Source organism: Carassius auratus, chromosome 22 (assembly GCF_003368295.1).
Source record: "Carassius auratus strain Wakin chromosome 22, ASM336829v1, whole genome shotgun sequence".
NCBI lineage: Eukaryota > Metazoa > Chordata > Actinopteri > Cypriniformes > Cyprinidae > Carassius > Carassius auratus.
In genome coordinates, this window is record NC_039264.1 from 12,143,262 (window position 1) to 12,166,522 (window position 23,261).

Below are 23,261 nucleotides of genomic sequence, written 5' to 3' on the forward strand. Positions count from 1 at the left end.
TTTCCACACGGGTGATATGTGATATGATTCAGTGAAACAAATAAATAAAAATGCATTATGTGTTTTATCTGGTTTATGTTGTATTTTGTTTAGACGTACAAAAAATGGAAGAAATCAGGATGGGCAAACACTTTTCACAGAACTCTGAAGTGCTGTTTTCTTTTATTATGTTATATTACAGTTTAAAATTACATTAAATGCATTTATTAGAACTTTTGAGTGATATTTTTGAACACTTAAGTGGGATGTTAGTCCATTTAAAATGTACTGTTCAGAATAAGCAATTAATGTGAACTGAAATATACTTCAATGTCATTTCAATGTATTAATTACCTAGTTAAAATCGACACAAACACAATAAGAAAACTTTCTACATTTATTGACAAAACTATCTCTAAAACAGCTAACATTTGCTGATGCACAAGAAAACCCCAACACTATACACAGTAACAACACTTTAACTCACTTACAGGTGCTGGTCATATAATGAGAATATCATCAAAAAGTTGATTTATTTCACTAATTCCATTCAAAAAGTGAAACTTGTATATTGTATTCATTCATTACACACAGACTGATATATTTCAAATGTTTATTTCTTTTAATTTAGATTTTTATAACTGACAACTAAGGAAAATCCCAAATAACTGCATTAGAGTCTGGAGAACAAAGCGAAATCACTTACATACTTACAAATGTACTTAATCTCACCATTATAGAAAACCTGTTTCCCCATTGGGGACCTAAAAATGTCTTAAAAATTATCATTACATGTACAACAAATGAAACCTTATTGTAAAACATTACCAAACTGTGTTAATGGTGCCCCTGGGTTTCACAGACAAGCCCCAGACTAAAATGTAATTCTATAGTTATGCTTTGGCAATACTGTGCAAGTCATGCCAATAAAGCTCATATGAATTAAACTGAATATAATTCTGAGCTGTTTCTACTGAAAGAAACTTGCACTGGCTGAGCTTTAAAAATATCAGTGCCTTTGTTTTGTCTCAAGATGAACACCAGTAATGTTTTTTCTAAGGCATTTTAATGAAAATGACTTAAATGTCATAATTGAACTATGGCCTAATCTTGGCTTAGCCAAGAGCCCTGTCTGTGAAACCAGGTCATAAATTCTCAAACCTTTACTAGCACCAACATTAAACAGGACCGAAAGGTTTCTTCTAAAATCTTACTTCAGCATTAGTGAGTGTAACTAAATATATTAATTATAAAAATAAAAAATAACTCCAAACGAACTTGCTGGGATTTGTCAGTGTTCCAGAAGCCCTCCATCGGCACTAAACTTCACATGTCATGAAGCAGCACACCATCTCTCCACAGTCTATGTGTGAAGGGAAATGCTCCAAAGAAGCCGGAAAGTCCTAAAAAAAAATTGCTCATCCTTTGGTGTGTTAAATATATAATGATCAGAGGGGGTCTGTAAATGCACAGGTGAGAATATAATACTTGCAAATGGAAAAGCTTCAAAGTATTTAAAATCCATAGTGATATAATTAATATAATATAGCACTTTTAGTACTTTTACATATTAGGCTATATACAGTATTATAGACTAAATACATTTAAAAAACATTAACAAATATAATTTTGGAGAACACAGTTAAGTTGAAATTAAAATCAATTATTTTACATGTGCTTAGTATACTGATAAATACTATATCAAAATAAGTATACTTATTTAAAACACAATAAAATAATAATTATGTAAAATGTGTGTCTAAATAATACTTAATTAGACATTTTTAAGCTTTTCATTTTTTTAAAGTGCACTTAAGTATGTTAAGACCTATTGTCATTAATATGTTTTATCTTTATACACTTAAATGGCATTTAATCAAAATTATATTATCTGTCTTTTTAAAAAAGGTATACTTTTAATAATTAAAGTACACAAAACTTACACTTTTACTGCAAATTAAGCACACTTTTTCACAAGGGTAGCGTTGGTTTCATAAGCAAAACTGTATGGCACTGATGAACTGAATATTCATGAGGCATGGAGTCACTGAATATTCATGAGTGACATTGGAGCCGCTCAGAGACGCACAGAGAGAGAGAGAGAGAGAGAGAGAGAGGCTCGAGTTTACAAACTTTCCATCGGGACACAAACTCCGTCAGCGTTACGGAGGAATAACTCTCCAAACTCTCAATGCGGGACAACATCACATACACTTTTATAGCTTTATGACAACTTTTTAAAGACTTTGAATAACTTTTTTTAAGTAGACCGAAACTACTTTTTCCAAAGAAAAAAGAAAAGAAAAAAGAAGGAAAAAACAGGCCCAGGCAAAAAACTTCCTACAGATTCCAGGATTCTTTTATAATCGAGTATTTTCATACTCTTTTCGGGGTTTGCGCATTTTATATCGAACAAAATGAGCAGTAACCCTCTCCAGCCGTTACCGGGCCAGCAGGTGATCCATGTCGCCAAAGACCTCGACACGGATCTGGAGGCTCTGTTTAACTCGGTGATGAACCCCAAGCCCAGCAGCTCCTGGAGGAACAAGCATCTGCCCGAGTCGTTTTTCAGAGAGCCGGACTCGGGCTCGCACTCCCGGCAGTCGAGCACGGACTCCGGCAGCCTCCCTCCGCGCTGCCCGGTGGCGCACGTCCGCTCGCACTCGTCCCCGGCGTCACTGCAGCTGCCCGCGGCCGCGCTGGGCGCTCCGAGCCCCGGGAGGCACCACTCTCACACCCGCCACCAGTCCTTCGATGTGGCCGAGGAGCTGCCGCTGCCGCCCGGCTGGGAGATGGCGTACACCCCCAGCGGACAGAAGTACTTCCTCAAGTAAGTGTCACTGCGCTAATTATGTGTGAAAATACACATTCCTGCACTGCGTTTACATCAGCTGAGCCATAAATCAGTTACTGTAATGAAGGCCTACGGGCTAATTATGACCCCAAAACCAGTCATAAAGGGTCAGTTTTTTTTTTTTTTTTTTTTTTTTTTTACTGAGATTTATACATCCTCTGAATCAGCTGAATAAATAAGCTCTCCACTGATGTATGTTTTAGGACAATGTTTGGCTGAAATCCAACTATTTTAAAATCTAGTGGTGCAAATATATAAATATAGAGAGAGAGAGAAAGAAAGAGAAAATCGCCTTTAAAGTTGTCCAAAGGAAGTTCTTAGTAATGCATATTACTAATCAAAAATTAAGTTTTGATATATGTACAGTAGGAAATTGTGACCCTGTACCACAAAACCAATCATAAGTCCACATAAAGTGAACATAAAGCAGTCGTTGCTTATTTATTTATTTCACTCATGAATATATTATGAACATCGAGCAAACAAAATTAGTTTTTATTGTTTCACTTTTAATTGTTTTCTTTTCTTACACTCATACTGAATATAAACATCACTGCATTGTTTTTAAAAGCAAGAAATCCCAAACAAGTTGTAATCTCTAAACCGGTTTCTGATCTAAATCAGTGTGTGTTCACACTGATGAAATCTCTGCCGTCACGTTTAGCCTTCGATTCGACCTGTGAACGTGTGCCAGGAACACAGAAGACAGTATCTGGGTGTGCTTTCTCAAGAAAGTGCTTCTGCGTTAATTATGTGTGGATCACGACATCCCTGATCGGCGTGTACATTAGCTGAGAAATAAAGCAGTTACTGTAATATATGCGTAATATGGGTAATTTATTTAAAAAAAAAAAAACTGAGATTTATACATCATCTGAATCAGCTGAATAATTAAACTTTCCATTGATGTTTGTTACAATAGGACAATATTTGGTTGAAATACATCATTTTGAAAATATGGAAACTGCATTGTTTTTGAAAGCAAGAAATCACAGACAGGCTGTAATCTCTAAACCGGTTTCTGATCCGAATCAGTGCGTGTTCACACTGGTGAAATCTCTGCCGTCACGTTTAGCCTCCGATTCGACCTATGGACACACTCAGGGGGAAGGCGTGGGCCGGAAACACACAAAACAGTATCTGGGTGTGGATCTGAAAGACAGAAAAGACCCGGTCTTGCTTACTGTCGCGTGCACCCCAGGTTTCTCACAGCAGGCCTTTTCTCACCTTGATAAGGAGGTGTTTAGCATATCTCAGACAGAGCCTATCTCTCCAGAGCGTCTCAATGTAAATGTGTGTTTTGACTTGCGTCTCTGTAGGAATGAGACAGCCTTGGGGACTCTGCTCTTATCTGATTCAGCAGGGTTGATTAGTCACCAGGGTTGTGATCACCTTGGTGGGACGTCGACTGTGGGGTCGATCGACAGACTCCGATCACTGATTGTGTTGAGATGATTAACACTTTAATGTGTCCAAATCTCATTTGCAGGCAACAGAAACCAATGCCAATTCTCACCTACAAGTCAAAACAATTAGTTGCCCACCTCTTTCAACTAGGAAGCCTTCGGCCGTTCTTTGGGTCATAGTTGTCATGTGTGTGGATAAACGTGGATGACTCTCAAATCTCAGTTTTACACTGGATACCACCCGGCGAAGTCACAGTACAAAAGTAAACAACTTTTATTCACTGCGTCTAGACTGGATAAAGTGCAGAAATGTTAATGTGCCATGGCTGAATAGCAAAGCGGACACTTTTGTTTATGCATAATTGGCATGCATTTTACACGTGAAACAAACACTGGGCTAAATATTGTATTAGTATTAGCTGTAGTTACCGATTAGCTTCCATCGAAACACTGGGGAGTTTGTTTGGAGTGGACACACTGATGTCACTACAAATTATATTTAGAAGATGATTAACTTGTTTAGTTTAATTATTATAATGTGCCCAATTATATGGTTAATATTTAATTTTTTTCCATGCTGTATGCAACCCAGAAACCTGTTGTTGGGTCATAATCCACCAGCTGAAAAATGCTGTGAAAAATAAATAAGTTTGGAATTATTATGATTTTAAATTATTCTGTTCATAAGGTGAGGTCTGTATTATTTGATTAAACATACAGTAAAAACTGTAATATTGTGACATGTTATTACAGTATTTGTTGAATATATTGTAAACTGTAATTTATTCCTGTGATCAAAGCTGAATTTGAGAGTAAATCAATAAACAACATTCTGATTATTATCAATGTTTAAAACAATCGTGCTGCTTCATATTTTTGTGGACACATGAAAAGTTTGGTGTCAGATTAAAAAAAAAACTTATTTTTTCAGAAAGGATGCATTCAATTCATGAAAAGTCACAGTAAATAAATTAATACGATTTGTTACATAAGATTTCTATTTCAAATAAATGCTGCTCTTTTGAATATTTTATTTAAATCAAGATTGATATATAATATATATGGGGCAGCACTTAAAAATGCAGTTTCATAACTTTCCAGTTGACTTCACAGTTCTGAGGCTCGTATCATACGGCCTTGGGCTTCACTGGGACAATCTGTCTTCGCTCTTCTCTCTTACGCTCCCTTCCCTCTCTAACCCGAAACTCCTCGTGTGAAAGACACAGGTAAACGTGCCAGGGCTTGTCACACATTGAGCGGACACCTCCGCCACCAACAAAGCAGCAGAGGCGCGCTTCACACCGCCCTGCGATTAGAGCGTCAGGAGAAGCCAAGCGGTCTGCGCTCACATCCAGTCCCTCCTCCATCACTAAAACCTGCTTCCTGCTGACGTCACCCATGCCTATAGGATCCTTGCTTTCTTTCTCTGGAGGGAAATGCACAGAAGAAAATACAATAGTTTGTTGAGATTGTTTCTTCTTCGTTGGGTTGCTGCAGCTGTTCGTTTGCCCCCGCTTTTAGGACACACGTATATCTCTTTCCAGCGTCACACAACCCCCTCTTTATGCTTCAACATCTCTCTGGATATCTTTGTTGCAACTTGCAGTTCGAGGCGCTAGAGCTCGGCTGTTTCTGCAGAAATGATCGAGCTGATTGATAGCGAAGAGAGGCCGCACATTTTTGAGCCTGAGATTGTTTTGCTGAACTCGTATGATCAAGTCATGCTTACATTTAGCTAAAAAATCATTTGGTTTTTGTGCATTTTTTTTTAATCAATCCTGGATTTCTTCACCTGACTTCATGAGACGGGAGATAATTAAAGGATCGCCCTCCAGCTTTAGTCCAAACGAGTGAGGCAGAAGAACTGAAGTGTTTATCGCTCTTTCTTCATGCCAAGGCAGTCTGTAATTATGCCTCCTCTTGATGCCACGTAAAGCACGAGAAGGTCTTGCCTTCAGGCTTTGTTGATGGCCGCTCTCTCCATTATGTTGAAGATAAGCGATGAATCAGTTTTATCTGTGCCAGCTCGCGTCTTACACGCTGTTCTCTTTTGTTTGTGTGAAAGCTTTTTTGAAGTATGCTTTCTTTCTCGGCCTGCAGACATGAGATACAAGAATGTGTCATAAAACCTGTCTGCGTCTCACATATTAACCCAAAATGACAATTAATAAATAGAAAAAATTATAATTAAGCTTATTTTGGATTTATTATTATATTTAGTAAATTTAAAATGTAAAAAAAAAAAAAAAAAATGCAATACAAAATGCATTTTCCCCATTTCCATTATGGTAGTCTATAAAAATCCCATTCTCATCCAGACATTTGTTTTTATTCCCATTAATCTGTAAGACAATGTATTTTTTTTTCAACAGCACAATAAAAACAAACAAACAAAAAAAAAACTCCCAGCAGCACAGTAAAAACTACAAATATGTATTCTCTTAACAGTTTAAATACAGTATTTTTTACATTGCACCAATGACATTTTTTCAGTTTTTATGAAAATAATGAGTGCAACAACTTATAATGTTCCTAAAATGCTTGATTGTAATATATATCTAATTTCTAATAACATTAATTTCTTATGTTTATCTTGTTTTCGGAGAGAAAGATAACCAGGAGATGTTCTTGACAGGTATCTTGAGATTCGCCCATATACATGAAAATGTAACACAGACTCTTTATTACCATGCAGAGGTTATTATATCGCCGCTATATTGGTAAATAAACTCCGAGCAGTTGTGGGTTTGATATATAACAGTCGTGTTGGAAGCCTGTGACGTAGAGAGCAGAACATTTCACTTGATCCAACTCAGTCTGCTGTAGCAACTGGAGGTTTATTGAACAAAATCCTGCTCAAATGTTACTGAAATCCAGATGTGCTGTGTCAAGGAGACAGACGCATTTGTATTCAGACACTTGTTAGCAGAGTTACTTTCAGGTCCGGGCTACGGGAAATGTTTACTAAAGAAATCATTAAATCTCTCCCCCTTTTGATTGGCTGCCGCTGAAGGAATGTCAGGACAGTGTTTCTAGCTTGGCAGGGGTGAGCGGCGAAACAATGGCTCGAAAGCGGCCTGTAATGGAGTCTGTGGCTGTGCTATCTGTGCTGCAGACTAACACATGTGTTTGAGGAGCTTCTCTCGGTCTGGAGCTCGAGAGGAGGCGCTTGTGGCTGGAGGGACGTCCTGTCCAGAGCACGAATTGGAAAGTCACGAAGGTCCAGTCGTGCGATGCTTGTTGGCCGGGCCTTTCTTCTCCGCTGATAGCTGCCATCAAAAGACAAAAGTCTCTTTGTAGCCATGTTTTCTTTTTTTGAGTCACTTGAGGGCCTTGCGTGACTCGCCGATATAAACTGTATAAAAGCAATTAAAGTTGAAGGAAATGCCGTGTGAGGGAGCGTTGAACACCAGCTTCTTTGTAGAAATGGGCAGAAATAGAATAAACTAGAGGTAAAGGAGACTTCTAAACAGATGGGCCTCTTACTGCATTAAACCGTCACGTTGCTTGGACAAATCTAGACTAAAGAGTGCTTCTCAGCATCTGGACATTAAGAATCAAGAATACGACTAGGTCTTATATATTAACTGGCTAGATACTAAACAAAATAAAGATTATTAGTGATGCTCTATTGCTATCGCTCATTCTTTTAAGTTTGGTATTTTACTATAAGCTGGTTGATACGTTACTTTTCTGAGTGGTAAAACATCCATAATGTATAAAGTACTGTATAACTGAAACTGTAGTGTTATCTGAAATTACATTTAAAGTTATTTGAAATGCACTAGATTGCAGCTTCATTGCAAATGTGTAATTACAAATATATTTAAATAAATTACATAGAAAGTCCATAAACATTAATTTTAATTCAGCACTTTAACAGTATTTCAGCCAAAATAATTACGAAATTGCTTATAGAAAAGTCTAGTTGCATTTAACTATAACAAAGTTAGAACAGCTAGGACTAGTTGGCAATCACCCAAGCAATATTATTTCACTTAATCGATTAATTTATTCCAAAAAACAATGTTTATGGGTTAAATGAGGTAGAAATAGCTTATTATGGTAACACCATAATAATGGCAGGTTGCCATATTCTAACAGTGTAGTCACACATGCTATATATGTGTTTTATTTGTACTTAGTAAGTCAAGCACATGGCGCTCCATTGAAGCAGTCAGTGTATTGTGGTGTTTGCAGACAAAGGCCAGTGTTATGAAGTGCCCAGTAAGCTCATTGATGTCTACAATAACACGCGAGCTGCGTTTCACACACGTCAGTAGCTGATGGGGGGCTTCTGGGCTCACACACATATCCTATACAGAAAAAGCATCTGTTATTCATGGTCCTCACAACTACGACAGTGCTCTTCTGCCTTAGTTTGAAGCCTCTTCTTTACTGACTGTTTCAAAAGATCGTCTTCTGTGCATTTCTGCACACTATAAGTAATTGTGTGGAAAAGTTCATCATTTAAATGCTCGACCGAAATAAAAACATTCACATACTGATATTTGGTCAGATTTTTTTTTATGTTGCATGTATGCAATTTGTTCACACCGATAAACAGACAGAATAAAAGCAGAAATACCCATTCAAATTTCACAAAGCATTGCGCAACTTTCTGACAACAGACGAGAAAATTATTTGGATTTTAACGCCATCAAGCTGAAGTAAACATTACCAAAAACCCAAATCTTATTGGTTGTCCAGTTTTCCTCCCAGGAAGCGTTTGTCTGTGTTTCTGTAAACGCCACCTACTGTCAGGGAGTGAATTCACAATTTGTAAAGCCAGTTCCCACTTATTTCACATTGACAAATCGCATGTGGTAACTGGACATACTTTTAATGCCGAACAAGCTTGACTTTACAAGTTGTTCTATTCCAAATTGTGTAAGAACGCAATTCATAATGCAATACGACCGCTCGATTTATTTTACACATTCTCAGCATTGTCAGGTGAAGCTATTGTAGACGCTAGTGTTTACAAACTGACAAACCGTCACTGTGGAGTAACAGTGTGAGGAGAATCTAGTTAAACTAAACCGTTGACGTATTTATAGCTAGTTACGTGAGTAATAACAGGTTTAATGGAACAGTCATTTGAAGACAACTCTTTCGCCCCCTTGAGTAACGTGAAAGAACAAGCGTAAACTGTTTACTTTAAGAGTATGTTTCTGGCCTTTGAGGTGCAATAGCATTTACTAATGTTTGGCAAATTTTCGTTGCCAAAATTCAGTAATTCCAACAGAATTCTACACAATTGTGAATTTTGCATAAAGGTGAACGATATCCCATGCAGATTTCACAACAATTGCTTGTTTTGGATGTGAAATAAGTGTGAGTTGTAGTAAAAAAAAAAAAGATTGACAACAAACCATGGTCCGTAAATAAAAATTATTTAAACTCAAGTGCCACTTATTTGCAAGACACTGAAAAAGATGCAAGACATCAAACAAATCCGTCTAGAATGTTTACATAGAAAATAAATGGAAAAGTAGCGCAATGGAATGGAAAAACGTATTCTTTGTCAACGCCCCCTTAGGGCTCATTGCAGTGGTTTATTTACCTTTTTTGTGGAGCTGAGTCCTAAGTTACACCATCACTTTAAACGTCTGAAAACAAAGACCCCCTTCAAGATGGCGGAGTTTCTTCATGGAAAGTCTTAACAAGCAGATAAGAGCATATCTCTAAACTCAGGGCTTTGATTTCATTAATGTACGTCTGGCAGTAGAGCAAAGAAAGAGTTTAACTTAACTAGACTCTTCTGCACCGATCAGTCGATTGTCCAGATGTGTTTAGTTCGCGAATAATGCCAGATAGAGCATGAAAGTGTTTGGACAGCGACTGCTTTGTTTACCGCGCCGCTCTTCTGAGCTCCATGCCAAAGTGTTTTACAGCGTTTAAATGATGAAGCAGGTTTGTAGCTCTTCAGTGGCTCTTGGACACTGTGTTGCTGACCGTCAACAGACATCCCCTTCTGGGAAGACATCTGTAACCCTTTAGCAGGGGAGGATGGGAGGTTTCGATGCACACGGCCCTCATATCTCTGTCAGTTTACTGATAGTGACCTAACGTACTGACTTGTCGGGACTTAATTTGCTATGGCATCGCTATTGCTCAGACTTAAAGAGATAGTTCACCTGAAAATTTTAATTCTGTTATCATTTACTCACCCTCATGTTGTTCCAAACCCGTATGACTACCTTTCATCTTTGAAACATAAAAACAAATTAATAACTCTGTACTTTTAGTCTACAAAATTGAAGTTAATGGGCTCCAGTGTTGTTTGGTTCTCAACATCCTTCAGAAGATCTTCACTTGTGATCTGTGAAAGACAGAAATGTTTGAGGTTTGGAGTGCTTTTCCTTTAAAAAAAAAAGCTTTTAACCCCAAGTCTTAAAAATGACTTTTCTAAGCGATCAGACATTAAAAAACAAAGAGTATATATATGCAAGTAAGTAATTACCTAAAACACACTGGCAATAATTCAAAAAAAGTCACAGTACTTTAAAATTTTTATTTATTATTTTGAATTAGTTTTTTTTCCCTAATTCATTTCATTTTTTATTTATTTAAAGTTTTAATAATTTTTATGTGCTTTTTTTATTATTATTATTTTTTTTCTAATTGTCTTTAAATATTTTTTATTTATTTTCATTTCAGTTTGAGTTGTTTTAGTATATATATTAAGTTAAACTAAATTAAAATAAGGAAAGTTGTGCTGGCCGCTATCTGGAAAAAAGTAAGTTTACGTTTTGTTTTTGTTTTATTTTTTAATATACTGTATTTTATTTTATTTCAGTTAGCTAATACTGTATATCTCTTTTATTTCAAGCAACAAAATGTTTTTTTCTTCCGTCATTTTAGTTGTATAACTACAATAAGCCTGCTCATAAAGACTCTGACTGCAACACCTTATCATTGTCTCAACATGTTTGGATGGAAACATGCTGTTTTTATTTTTAATTTAAAGCCTGGTTTAGTTTAGTTTAGTTCTAACTTTCTTCAAATAGAATGGAAAAATTCAGCTTTTTTTATTAGAATTGTAAATTATTATTCGTAACGAGTATTTGAGTAGTTTGTGTAGCTCTTGGCTGTGATTGTTTTGGTGTGGATGTGCTCTGTTTCTCTCTGCGAGGTATTTTCCATGTGCTCTGCTGCTCTCTGCACCTCCTCTTCAATAAGCAGTTGAAAGCGATGGCTCTGTCTACAGGATATGGAGCTGCTCATTTCCTTTTGTTCATGTGAATAATGGCAGGAGGAATGCTCTGGGCAAAGTAAAAACAATAAACACGCATTACGCACTTCAAAGAGCGGTTCAAATGAGAAAAAAAAGAAAATAAGAATTACGTACCTCCAAAAAAGTTAGTTTACAGTTTTGGCAAGTGCTATCTTGACATTGCTTTTCCATAGAAAATCCCCTTAGATGTAAATAAATTAATATTTAAAACTTATTTAAACCATATTTAAAACAACATTTTAAAAGAGTGTTTACCAGAAATATCATATACTTCAAAATTAACATTGAATCATTAATTGCATTTCAATTGCAATTAAATGAGGCTGTATTGTTGCTTACTTTTAAATTAGATGCAATTAGTTGACCTACTTCCGTAAAACTTAAGTACATTTTTTAATGTAATTTCATAATTGTAATGGATTTCTGGTTATCTAAAATATATTTTTTTATAAACTTCTATGGGCCTTAACTAAAACTTGTAAGGAGTTGCAATTTAGAAAATTAAAAGTATATTCACATTAATTGTTATATTACATAACACACTTAAGTTTAAATTAAAAATGTGCTTTACTCAGCCAGTCAGCTCAACAAAATAGGTGTGCTTTTAAAGCTCAATAAAAGTAAAACATTATACTGAATTTACTGAATAAAATTTCTAATTTGAAATTATTATAAAGGGCACTTTTAAAAAGTCTGCTTAAGTGTCTTAAGTGGCCATTTATTTCATTATTATTATAGGATTTATATGCATATACTTTTAAGAGTTGTGCACATTCTGTTCAATGAAGTCATAAGGTTTGATGTTAATTATACCAACCAAACACCATTGTCCAATAATGTTCTGTTCTCTGGATATGAATAAGTTAATAAGAATAATTTTGCCCTGTTTTATTGCCCACCCGGCAAAATGATCACTATAATTACAACCATGCTTGCTTGTGTTTTGTTGTCTTTTTATAACCACTGTTTTGTAATCACTGTATGGAAAGCATTTGCGTAGGAAAATATGTTCTGTGTGTTAGTCACCGCCCACTGAGTTGTGGGGGCAGAGCTTATCGGGACCACGCCCCCTTCGAGACTTGTTGACAGACTGTGTGACAGACTCCTCCTCCCTCGCACTGAGTTTTTTTCTGTCTCAGTCAGTTATGTGGAAGCATTGTTTTCGGCGCTCCTCTAGCGGGGGCATCTCATTGAGTAGCACGGGGGGAGTGTGTGTGGTCGCCTTTGTTTTGGGCTGGACCCAGGGCAGCAGCAGCATGGGCCTGCCCCTGATTCACAGCAGCGTCACCCCGTCCCGTGTGATGCATTGCTGGATTCAGAGGGGGCGTCGCTTAAGCGTGATTCTTATGGTCTGTCTGTCTGCTGAAGGGTCTAGCATGTGTATGATCTTTGAAACCCAATAGACACCAATGCATTCCACTCACCACGTCACCGGCACGAAGGTGGGTGACAAGAGGAGCAGAGAAAAGAGTCAAATTTGCTCCAAGTGGCTCCTCCAAAGAATACACATTCCAGGAGAGCAATGCCTTTATGCCGCTGCCGAGGAATCTGTATCGTCTAAAGAGCAGAGAGAGCGTTCCCAGGGGTTATTTTCTTTGAGTTTAATCGAATTTGACAGACCATTTAACATGCAGCCGTCAAAGTTTCTAATCTGGTCTTGAGTCAGGTGCCATCAGGGTCTAAAGTTAAAGCTGTTTGGCACACCTACCAATGGAGAGGGAATTGAGAAAATGTACTAACCTTAAATACGATGGGACACCAGCCACGAAATAATTCATAATAATATTATATTAATCAAATAAAAGGCCACTTAAGTGACTTGAAGAGAGACACTTTCATGGCTGTTTCTTAAAATGTTTAACTATTATAAAAAAAAAAAAAGTGCACTTTTCAATCATGTCAAATTCATTGTTGGGGGTAACACATTACTAATGGTGTGAGTTAGGTAATCATATCACTTTTTTCAAGTAACTAGTAAACTAACACATTGCATAAAACAAACTATCTGAGTTACTTTTTTCAAAACGGGTAAAGCAAGTTACTTTTTCACATTTATTCAACTCTTCTTTTCCCAACTGTAAGGTACAGACGCACTTTCTTCAGCCGGACGAGTATTCATTTCACTTTTGGTGTGAAAGGGCCTTTACAGTTGCCACAAATGTAACTTTTTGTTCTTTGTAATTAAAAAATAAAGCCCAGTTGACAAAAAGTAATGCATAAGTGCCATGCATTGTTTCATAAATAGGAACAAAGTAATGTAATTTGTTACTTTTTTGAGGAGTAACGCGATATTGTAATGCATTACTTTTAAAAATAACTTTCCACAACACTGCCTTAAAAGTTTTACTTTAAAGTACATTTTAAATCTTTTTAATATTTTGTCATGCTTTAAAGAAGTACACTTATTTTGTTTTCATGTAAGGAATGCTTGATTATAAGCTTGAGTATTGAGTTATTCAATTTAAAGTGTGCTAATGTAATTAATTGCAATTTCATCTTTTCAAATGTGTAATTTCACATGTATTTAAATACATGACATACAAGTCACAATTGGAATTACATAAAATTATATTTAAGTTAAGCATAAATGCTTAATAGTACTTTCAGAAGTACTTTAAACATATTTCAAAGACATTTATGAAAAATGTATATAAAGCTGTACTTAAGTGCTACTTAAGTATGTACACTCTTTAAGTTCTTAAGTTTTTAGTAAGACTTTTTGTTTTAAGCAAGTTTTTAATATTTTAATTTAACTGTAAACAGATTTTCATTAATTGCTAATAACATGCAATTTAATATCAGAAAACATAACATTCAGTTTACAGTTATGTATACACTTTTAAAGTAGGCTATATTATTTCCATAACAACTGCTCTTTTTAAAAGTAAAGGCCTACTTCTCTGTTTCAAGGGACATTTAAGTCTTTTAATATTCTACATATGTGCTTCCGTATGATGTGTCCGAGAAAAAACCCAAGCAGCTCTTGTTATTGAATGCACTCAAGTCACAACAGATTTTTTTTCTTTTTTAGTAGCCTGTCTTTGATTTGAATCACACACGCCACTTAAGGGTTGGACGATCGTTCTTAAGTTTTACATGATTTTAGTCTGGAAAAATGCTTACTAATGTAAGTTGTTGTCAACTTTACATCAGAAACCCTAAAATGACTCAGAAAAGGATGATAAAATGGTGCATTTGTACAATGTTTGGTGGTAACCGACTCACCACAACAAATGCTTCTGGTTGAGTTTAGTGTAACTGGTTTTGAAGCTGAAAGGGTTTAACTTTAGCTCTGGGTGTCATGTGCTGTGCCGTGATTAGCAGATCGTGTATTGTTCTGCAGATGTAATCTGTCTCTTACTCATTGTGAGTGTAGTTAAGCAGGTGTTGAACAGGTAACGCTACATAACTGTGCACTGGAGGTTTCTGAGAGCCGTGGGCCGGCGATGCCTGAACAGATTACCCCTTCAGGCACAGAGACACCTGAGCCAAACCCAACCAAAATCCTCCCCATTATCCCAGGCCTCAGTAACCCCCTGGAGCAGTGCTCATTGTCGTCTGTCTCAGGTGTGTTCAGTTTTGGCTCATGTGAGCGCCGCTCTGACAGCCTCATCACTCATTACTGCTCATCTGATCGTAATTAACTCCTTAACTAGAGATAGAATTGGAGATTTATGGTAAAACCTATTGCTGTTACATAAATGAAGCATTATTTGGTATTCTGAGAATCGTCCTTTCCTAAATCTTTTTTTTTCATCATTTATGGTTTCCATATAAACAAACAGATCGATTTCACAGACAAATTAGCATTTTTATCATTGCCTCCAAAAGGCCATTCAGAATGGTTAGTGAATGTGTTTGACAAATTCATTAAAAAATGCAAATAAAGTACACATATTAAAGCAGGTCTTTTGCAGATTGGAAAGCTTGTAGTGCTGCAGTGATGTTTTAGTGTTTAAGCCATATAGTTTTGACTATTTATTTTAAATTAAAGCAATAAGAAGCCGTGGTTTACAGTGATTTTATGACAGCTAAGGGGCATTTTTAGGAATGATGCGAAGCAGAGTAAGCCCTGTAAACCACTGCTTCATGAGGATTATTGCTTTTATAAAACGGTTATTCCAAATACGTAGTAAGTTTTCTCAAAATAAAACAAAGCAAATAAAGTGCAATGATATTAATAAAAATATTATTGTTCCCTCAAACAATGTAGTTCTTCAAAATCAGGTGTGATTCCAACAAAGTGGTTGTCGAGCAACACACAGAAGTAAACAAAGGTGTGTGTTTATAGAGTAATTTACAACGGCTTTGAAAGTGGCTCAGCCAATCAGAATCAAGGACCGGAACGTTCCGTTTTATAAGCTGTTTTATGTATATGCGGTCATTCAAGTTTATGATCTAAGATTTTGTAAGATTTCGATTTTTTTTTTAAAGGAATTAATACATTTATTAATCGAGGATGCATCAAGTTTTTGTAATGCTACAAAACAATTCTCTTTTACAGTAGACTCTACACATGCTGAACTTTCTATTCATCAAGAAGATGAAAGAAAATCGTGGTTTGTACAATATATGAAGCAGCACAATTGTTTTTAACATTGATAATAATCAGTAATGTTCTTGAGCAGCAAATCTTCATATTTTCATGATTTCTGAAGATCATGTGACTGAAGACTGGAGGAATGATGCTGAAAATACAGCTGGGAATCACAGGAATAGTGGCTAATATAATTTTGCATAAGAATCCACCAAGAAAGCATTGACGCCATTTATTGTGTTTTGTCTGTTCGCTCTGAAGTCATTTATCATATATGAAAATTATTATATTCAGTGGCTTTACCAACTTTTCTTAGAGATATTTAGTACCAGTTAATCAGGAAGTTACGATTTTGTACTCTTTGACTCGTTGGATGGAAGCGGTGCTTATTCGCAAATTTTTTTCACAATATACAAGTTTTGTGCGAAAGTTAAATTCTCAACTTTGCATGGAATCCCGGCTATTGTTTCACATTAAATAAGATTATGTCTTTAAGAATGAGAGTAACAAAAGAAACTTTGTCAAATGCCTTATGATTTTTTTTTTTATTAAAAAATTATTTGTTAATAACCACGTAAAGTAACCCTTTTTAAAAAAGAAGCACAGAAAATAACAGAAATGGGAAAAAGATGATTGTGTTTTTCAGCAAAGTGGAGTCGAGTGCATTAATTGAGCGAGCGAGAGAGCAGCCAATGGAAAGGAAAGTGGTGGGGTCTGTGTGTGAGAGAGCCAGAGTTCATTCCCATGTCTCCTGTAGGATTATTCACAATGAGCGCTTTGTCCCACAGACGCGAGGCTAATATGTGTCCACTCTTTATATTTGTACTTACTCGGAGACGAGAGAAAGATGCTTGTGTGCCACCATGAGCTGACGGGGGTTGTGTCAAGCGCTCTTTTGTTTTGTTTTTTTGCGTCCTCATTGAATGTGGCACAGTTGACTGATGGCATCTCGCGGCGGCCCAACTTTACAGTCGGCTGGCGTATGGACACACTTATCAGATACTGTTGAGTCCTGTTCTGGGTTTCCAGAGAATCAAAGCATTTGGTGTATCTTGGGGGAAATGCATATTTTTTCATCCAGCAAAATAGTGCGAAATGGTGTTTGAAAGAGCTGTCAGAGAGCCCAGCGCTTCAGCGCACTCATTCTCTCGGCCTTGATGTCTCGGCCTCGTCCAGCTCATAAACATAGCATGAGACATTGTGCTCTTTATCTTGGAGGGGAAAGGAGGGATGGGGCAGCGGCGCTGGGACAGACTGTTTTCCACGCACAGCGTTTGCCAGTCCTGGCAGCCTCATGGAAAAGGGCTGTGATTGTGCCTTTGACCCGCTGCTGCTGCTGAGCTACTCAGCTAACCTTTAACTGACTTGATTTTAATGTTTCCAGCTGCTGGGAATATTTTGATAGGTGGCGCTTTCGCACAAAACTGCCAGCATTCCAACACGCTCAGTGTTACTGATGTGCTATTTTAGGTTATTTTTGTGCCCGTCAAATGATTAATCCCGATTAATCGCATCTATAATAAAAGTTTTTGTTTACATAATATATATGACCCTGAATATTTCCATTTTTTTTGAAAATGCATCACATTATCTTCCAATGGATCTGTACAGTGACCTAGAGCACAGTTATACAGTGACAAAATTAAACAAGTAATATTGTCCTTAGCAATGTGTAACAAACACAACAGAAAATGATAGAGTTAACCATTAACGGTGCTTGTATGTTACTGTGTGATGTGGGAACGGCTGACGGGGGACGGGGTGTTGTCAGGGTGACACTGGGACTGATTTTAACACAGCATTCCAGTAACCCACACACACTCGAGGAAACTCATCAATGCAGTGATCTGGAAAGAGTTTGTGAAAACTGCTGGAGCTTTAAGAACTCTTTCTGGGTCATATTTCACTCAAAACAAAACAAAAAACTTTGGTTACACTTTATTTTAAAGTTTCATTTTTACCAAAACATGAACTTACATAATAACAATAAATGATGCATAATTAGATGCAAGTAACCCTAAAACAAACCCTAACCATAACCATATTGTGTATGTAGTTAATAAATATTACTCAGTTCCTAAATGTATCATTGGCGAGCTGCATGAGCACTATGCTTTTTGAATATCATTTTACTTTGATATTCATGCCTTCTGTGGTTCACGAGAGGCTCAAGAGATCGGATCAGTACATTCTTTTTCGCAGCACAATTTGCTTCTTGTTAGTCTGCAGTCAGGGAGAGTCCTTCTGGAGTTATTTAACATACTGGGCGGCCGTCCAGAACTGCTGCATAATAAAGTCCTAATGAGATCCTCCTAAATCATGCAGTGTCTCAACAACAGCTCCAGCGTAAGAGCTCGGATCTGGAGAGCTGGACAAACCTGTAATCCAGAAACTGAATCTACCAGTTACATATTTAACTTTTAAACAGCCATTTAACTCATAATAGTGCAGCAGAACAAAGATACAGACCTCTCAATTGTGCCAAGGGTCAAGCAGCACCTCCCAAACTTCCCATAAGGCTTTGCTTTGTCTCTGAGGGAAAAGGCAATAGACATGAATCACTGGCTTACTTTTGTGATCTCTGTGTTCAGACCCTCACTTTGAGTCATAGCTCCTCCAGCCCACAGTATGACCATATTTATATATTAGTGCTTGTCAAACGATTAATCGCGATTAATCGCATCCACCAAAATAAAAGTTTATATATAGCAACTTGTTCAGTAAACCACTGTTTAATAAAAAAGCTAATTTTATGTTTAGTTTTTTACGCCTGCTGTAACCGAAACCATACTCCACCGAGACGTCATACAAATATTATTAATTATATATATACATATATACTATTGTTTTCTACATGTATACTTGATCATTTGGCTCGCTAAACGTTGGTGTGAGTGAACAGAGCCAGTAAATCCCTGCCAGGTCTAAAGTTAGCCCACCCAATAGCAGCTGCAGGGCGGTTGACTCCCACACTCACGGGCCAGTTGTCCGAACCAGTAACACGACGAGACGCCCAAAAGTCCTTCACAACAGCTGAGGAAGATCTGATGCAGGACTGCTTCAGTTTTCCACTTGCTGAATAAGTATTTTTGGAGTCTGTTTCCACACCAACACAGCAGCTATAATAGCGTGGACTGTCCCTTGCCTTTCAATCCAATGGGTCATGCTGGCGCTTGAGACTTTGTGATGTTCGAATCCTGTTTTCGAGAAACAAAGTGTTTTAGTTTTATGGGAATAACTAACTAAGTGACACTACTAGCATAAAGTTGTCATTTCTCAAGCACCACTTAGCGGAATTATGAAGACATTTCCTGTTTTGAAACAGGTTTTTTGAGTGCTGTCAGAGGAAAACATGGTCCCACCCTAAACTCACACCTGTGATTGAGGTGGCCTGATGCTCAAGACACACAGTCACACTGTTTACAGCTCTGAGGGAATCAACTAGCAGATATACGCTGTCATATGTCAAGCTGCTAAGAAACAACTAATACCCTCTGTAATATATTGTATACCGCACTGATTGTTCAAAATAAATACAGTATGATAGTATTAACTAAATCAAAATATTGTTCCTTCAATATAGTCATATTGCACCCAAAACTCCCCACAATTAGCTTCAGTGTAATTTGCTTTTGTTTTTTGTTTTGTAATTACTCATCAATTATCACTTTATTACATGACTTTTTGGAAAACTTGATTGTGCTCTGTCAATTGCCGGGCCTATTGGGATTTATTTTTATTTATTATTTATTTATAATAATTATTATTATTATTTTGTTTAAGTGGAAGCTTTAAGAGACCATATAAAAATAGAATATACCATTTAAAATAGTATTTCATGTTGCTGTAACATGTAATAAATGTGTAATAAACATGTTATAGCGAACTAATCGTCAGATTACAAAAGAGATCTTACTGTCTGATTCATTTTATTTATTGTCCCTCTTAAACAGAATTTTTATAACTACAGCAGCTACTTAGCATAGACTGTATTTTGCCTTTCGAACCTATGGCTCGTGTAAGTGCTTGAAACTTTGTGATATTCAAATCCTATTCTTGAGGAATAGATCGATATTTGATTGAGGGTTTTTAGTGTTAGGGCAGTAACTAACAAAATCTAGGGATGCTACTCATGAAGTTAGTTATTTATAAGCATCACATAATGGAATTGCAAAAACAATATGTTTCCTACGTGTCCCGCAATCCATTGCCAGATGAAAATCTTGATTCTGCTTGGTCAATTGCCAAGTTTTGTTTTGGTCGCAGTGCAAACTTTAGGATGATATACAGGTAAAAATAAATAATTAATATTTCATGTGTAAATAGCATGTGATAACTGTGTAATAAATGTGTAATAGCTTAATAATGCTCAGATTGCAAAAAAAGATCATATCATCTCATAATTATGCATTTTAAAAGATATTTTAAAATATCTTTTAAACTAAAATTTTTACAGTATATAATAGTCATTAAGTTTCTACTTTTACATGCTTTATTGCTGAAATTGAAACCGACGCTGTTATTGAGCTGAACTGAAACAGCTCTAAACTACACTGAGGTAAATTATGAAACTGTCTTCTGTAGAGATCCTTTACATCTAAAATACAATTTTTCTTGTTTATTTTAAATTGAAATGTATTAATTGATGAATTTTACGATATAACCACTGTTTCTGAACTTTCTGAGAAACAATCTCTATTCAAACTATCTATAAATCGCTACGTGCAGTAATTAAGTGTGCCAAGTCGCTTGACTGTAGTTAAACTGCTAGTAGTTTTCCAAACCACTGGCGTGTAGCTGGCTGTCGTCTGACCAGGCCTGCAAACACAAGCCACAACTTGCCCCATTTCCACAAAATATGTCAGGGCTCAGCGGCAGTGATCTGGATGACTATAATTAGTAGCGCATTCCATTTCCTGCGCACCCCTCCCTCACATTATCACATTCAATTGAATACTTCTGATTCCACAATATCCAGCTGATCCCCCCATCTAAATCTGACCTCTGGTGATCCGTCTTTCGGACAGGCCCTCCGTCACCGATTTCTTTTCTCTTCTGAGGAGGAGTCGCCTTTGTGCTGGATGTGCAGGAATTCCCCGGTAACCCGAGCTCAGAGTAATTGGGAAAGTGGATCCTTTTCTTTTGTTCCTGTTTTCAATTAGCACAGCTGGGTGGAGAGAGTCCCAGAGCCATGCTGGGCTGCTGTCACCCTGCAGACGGGGAGGTTTTCAGTGGGGAGGATGTCCCCGAGTCAGCCCAGACACGAACAACAGTTACCGTCTGTTTTAGCATGAGTGCTTCAGTGTTTTGTGCAGAAGAAAAACTCTCTTGATCCTGTGGAGGTTTTTGATTCTTATTTGCATTCAAAAAGTTAAAACAATGCATCAAAATTTTTTTTTTCATTGATAAATCCCATTTTAACTGTAAGGAAAGACCTTCTTCAAGTCAAAATCAAAAGAAAAAAAGCTTTCTGCAATCTGAAAGAATTTCATTAATGTAATGTGAATTTTTTTTTTTTAAATAGGCTTAAGTGAACAAATTGTCTGCTCTGTTGGAAACTTAATTGCTAATTAAAAAATACATTAAAATCATCATGATATATGCTTTTATATCTGTAAAATATTTCAATTAATTAGTGTATTATATTGAAATACATGAATTAATGTTCATAATAACAATATATACTATTATATATATAAGATATAACAGTAATATACAAATGTAATGTTAACTATTGCATTAATCAATAATATATACTGTGAGCTCAAGTAATATTTTTTTAAGTGAATCAATACTTTTATTCAGCAAAGACGCATTAATGATCAAAAATTAACAGTATAGACATGTATAATGTTATTGTTCTATGTCTATTTCAAGTAAATGCTTTTCTTTATTTTCTAAAATAAAAAATGCATAATGCTTTCCACTAAAATATTAAGCAACACAACCATTTTCAACATTGATAATAACAAGAAATGTGTCTTTAGCATCAAAACAGCATATAAGAATGATTTCTGAAGGATCATGTGGCACTGAAGACTGGAGGAATGATGCTAAAAAACATCTCTTCCATATATATAAACCTTGCTAGGCTAACCGAGACTTGTCATAGCACTTGCATATTATTATTGCTAGAATAATGTGTAGAATAATAGTTAAATGTTATTGTTGACTTAACATCTACAGTATTCTAACAAGAGTCAACACTCATCTCTGATCTTATAGATGTCTAACAAAGATTGTTTTCCTAAGTAAGTGTGTGTTGCTTGTGTGCCATCGTGTGTGTGTGTGTGTGTGCCAACTCCGTCTGGAGTTTGTTGAAATCTCTATGGCTACAGACAGACTCACATTCCTGGAGTTTTCTTGCTGGACTCTGAACACGCTTGCGGGTGAAAGGTGCCTTCAGATGCTTCTGCTCTGCCACAGCTTGCTCTATAATTAGAACAACATATGAGATGAATCTGGGTAGAGTTTGATATTCAGAAATATAGAAATTGGGACATATCAGACATCCCATCCCTGATTGTAGGCTTTGGTTACATCACAACCAGATTTGCTGCTTTCTAGTCAGTTGAAGATGGTATTGGGGGAGGGACATTCTCATTTTAGCACCTGATTGGGTAAAATCTGTTGTTTAACATGAGTCAATATTTTAGCTTCATTTTCGTGGAAAACAAAGACTGTAAATTTCAAATGTACTGTATATATGGGCCGAAACTGATTTTCTTTGTTTTAGTTAGAGTAGACTAGAATACAGATATAGAATACTGAAGCCAATGCATATTGTGTTGAAGCCATAATGAAAGAAATTAAAGTTATTTATAGAATGTGCTCTGCAGGCAGCACACAGGCTACCAGGGGATGATTTTAAATGGTGAATGAGAGATTCACTCACTTATGTGTTGTAAGTACTGTATGTCTGTTGACATGAATGTGCCCCATGACAAAAGCTGAGGCTGTATTAGCGAGTGTGTGTGTGTGTGTGTGTGTGTGTGTGTGTGTGTGTGTGTGTGTGTGTGTGTGTGCGCGTGTGTGTTTTTGTGACATATCAGGACACAACTCTGTATAATGACATGGGTATGACACAGGTATTACAAGGAGAGGGTGACTTATGAGGACATAACCCATTTCCCCATTTTTCAAAACACATATAAATCATACAGAATGAGTTTTTTTTGAGAAAATAAAAATGCACAAAGGTTCCTGCGAGGGTTAAGTTTAGGTGTAGGGTTGGTGTAGGGCCAT

General features: G+C 36.6%; 1 protein-coding gene across 2 annotated transcripts in view; it reads left to right on the top strand.

Moving 5' to 3' along the window:
• The first annotated feature begins 2,076 nt into the window (after nt 1–2,076).
• The window catches only part of LOC113039722 (WW domain-containing transcription regulator protein 1), a 44,133-nt gene continuing 22,948 nt past the window's right edge, over nt 2,077–23,261 (top strand). Inside the window, exon 1 of one of the 2 annotated variants that reach the window (XM_026197765.1) lies at nt 2,077–2,809. In XM_026197765.1, the coding sequence (XP_026053550.1) occupies nt 2,397–2,809 (413 nt within the window). In that variant the 5' untranslated portion in view covers nt 2,077–2,396. The remainder of the gene's footprint in view (nt 2,810–23,261) is intronic. The other variant, XM_026197764.1, reaches the window with a different exon arrangement.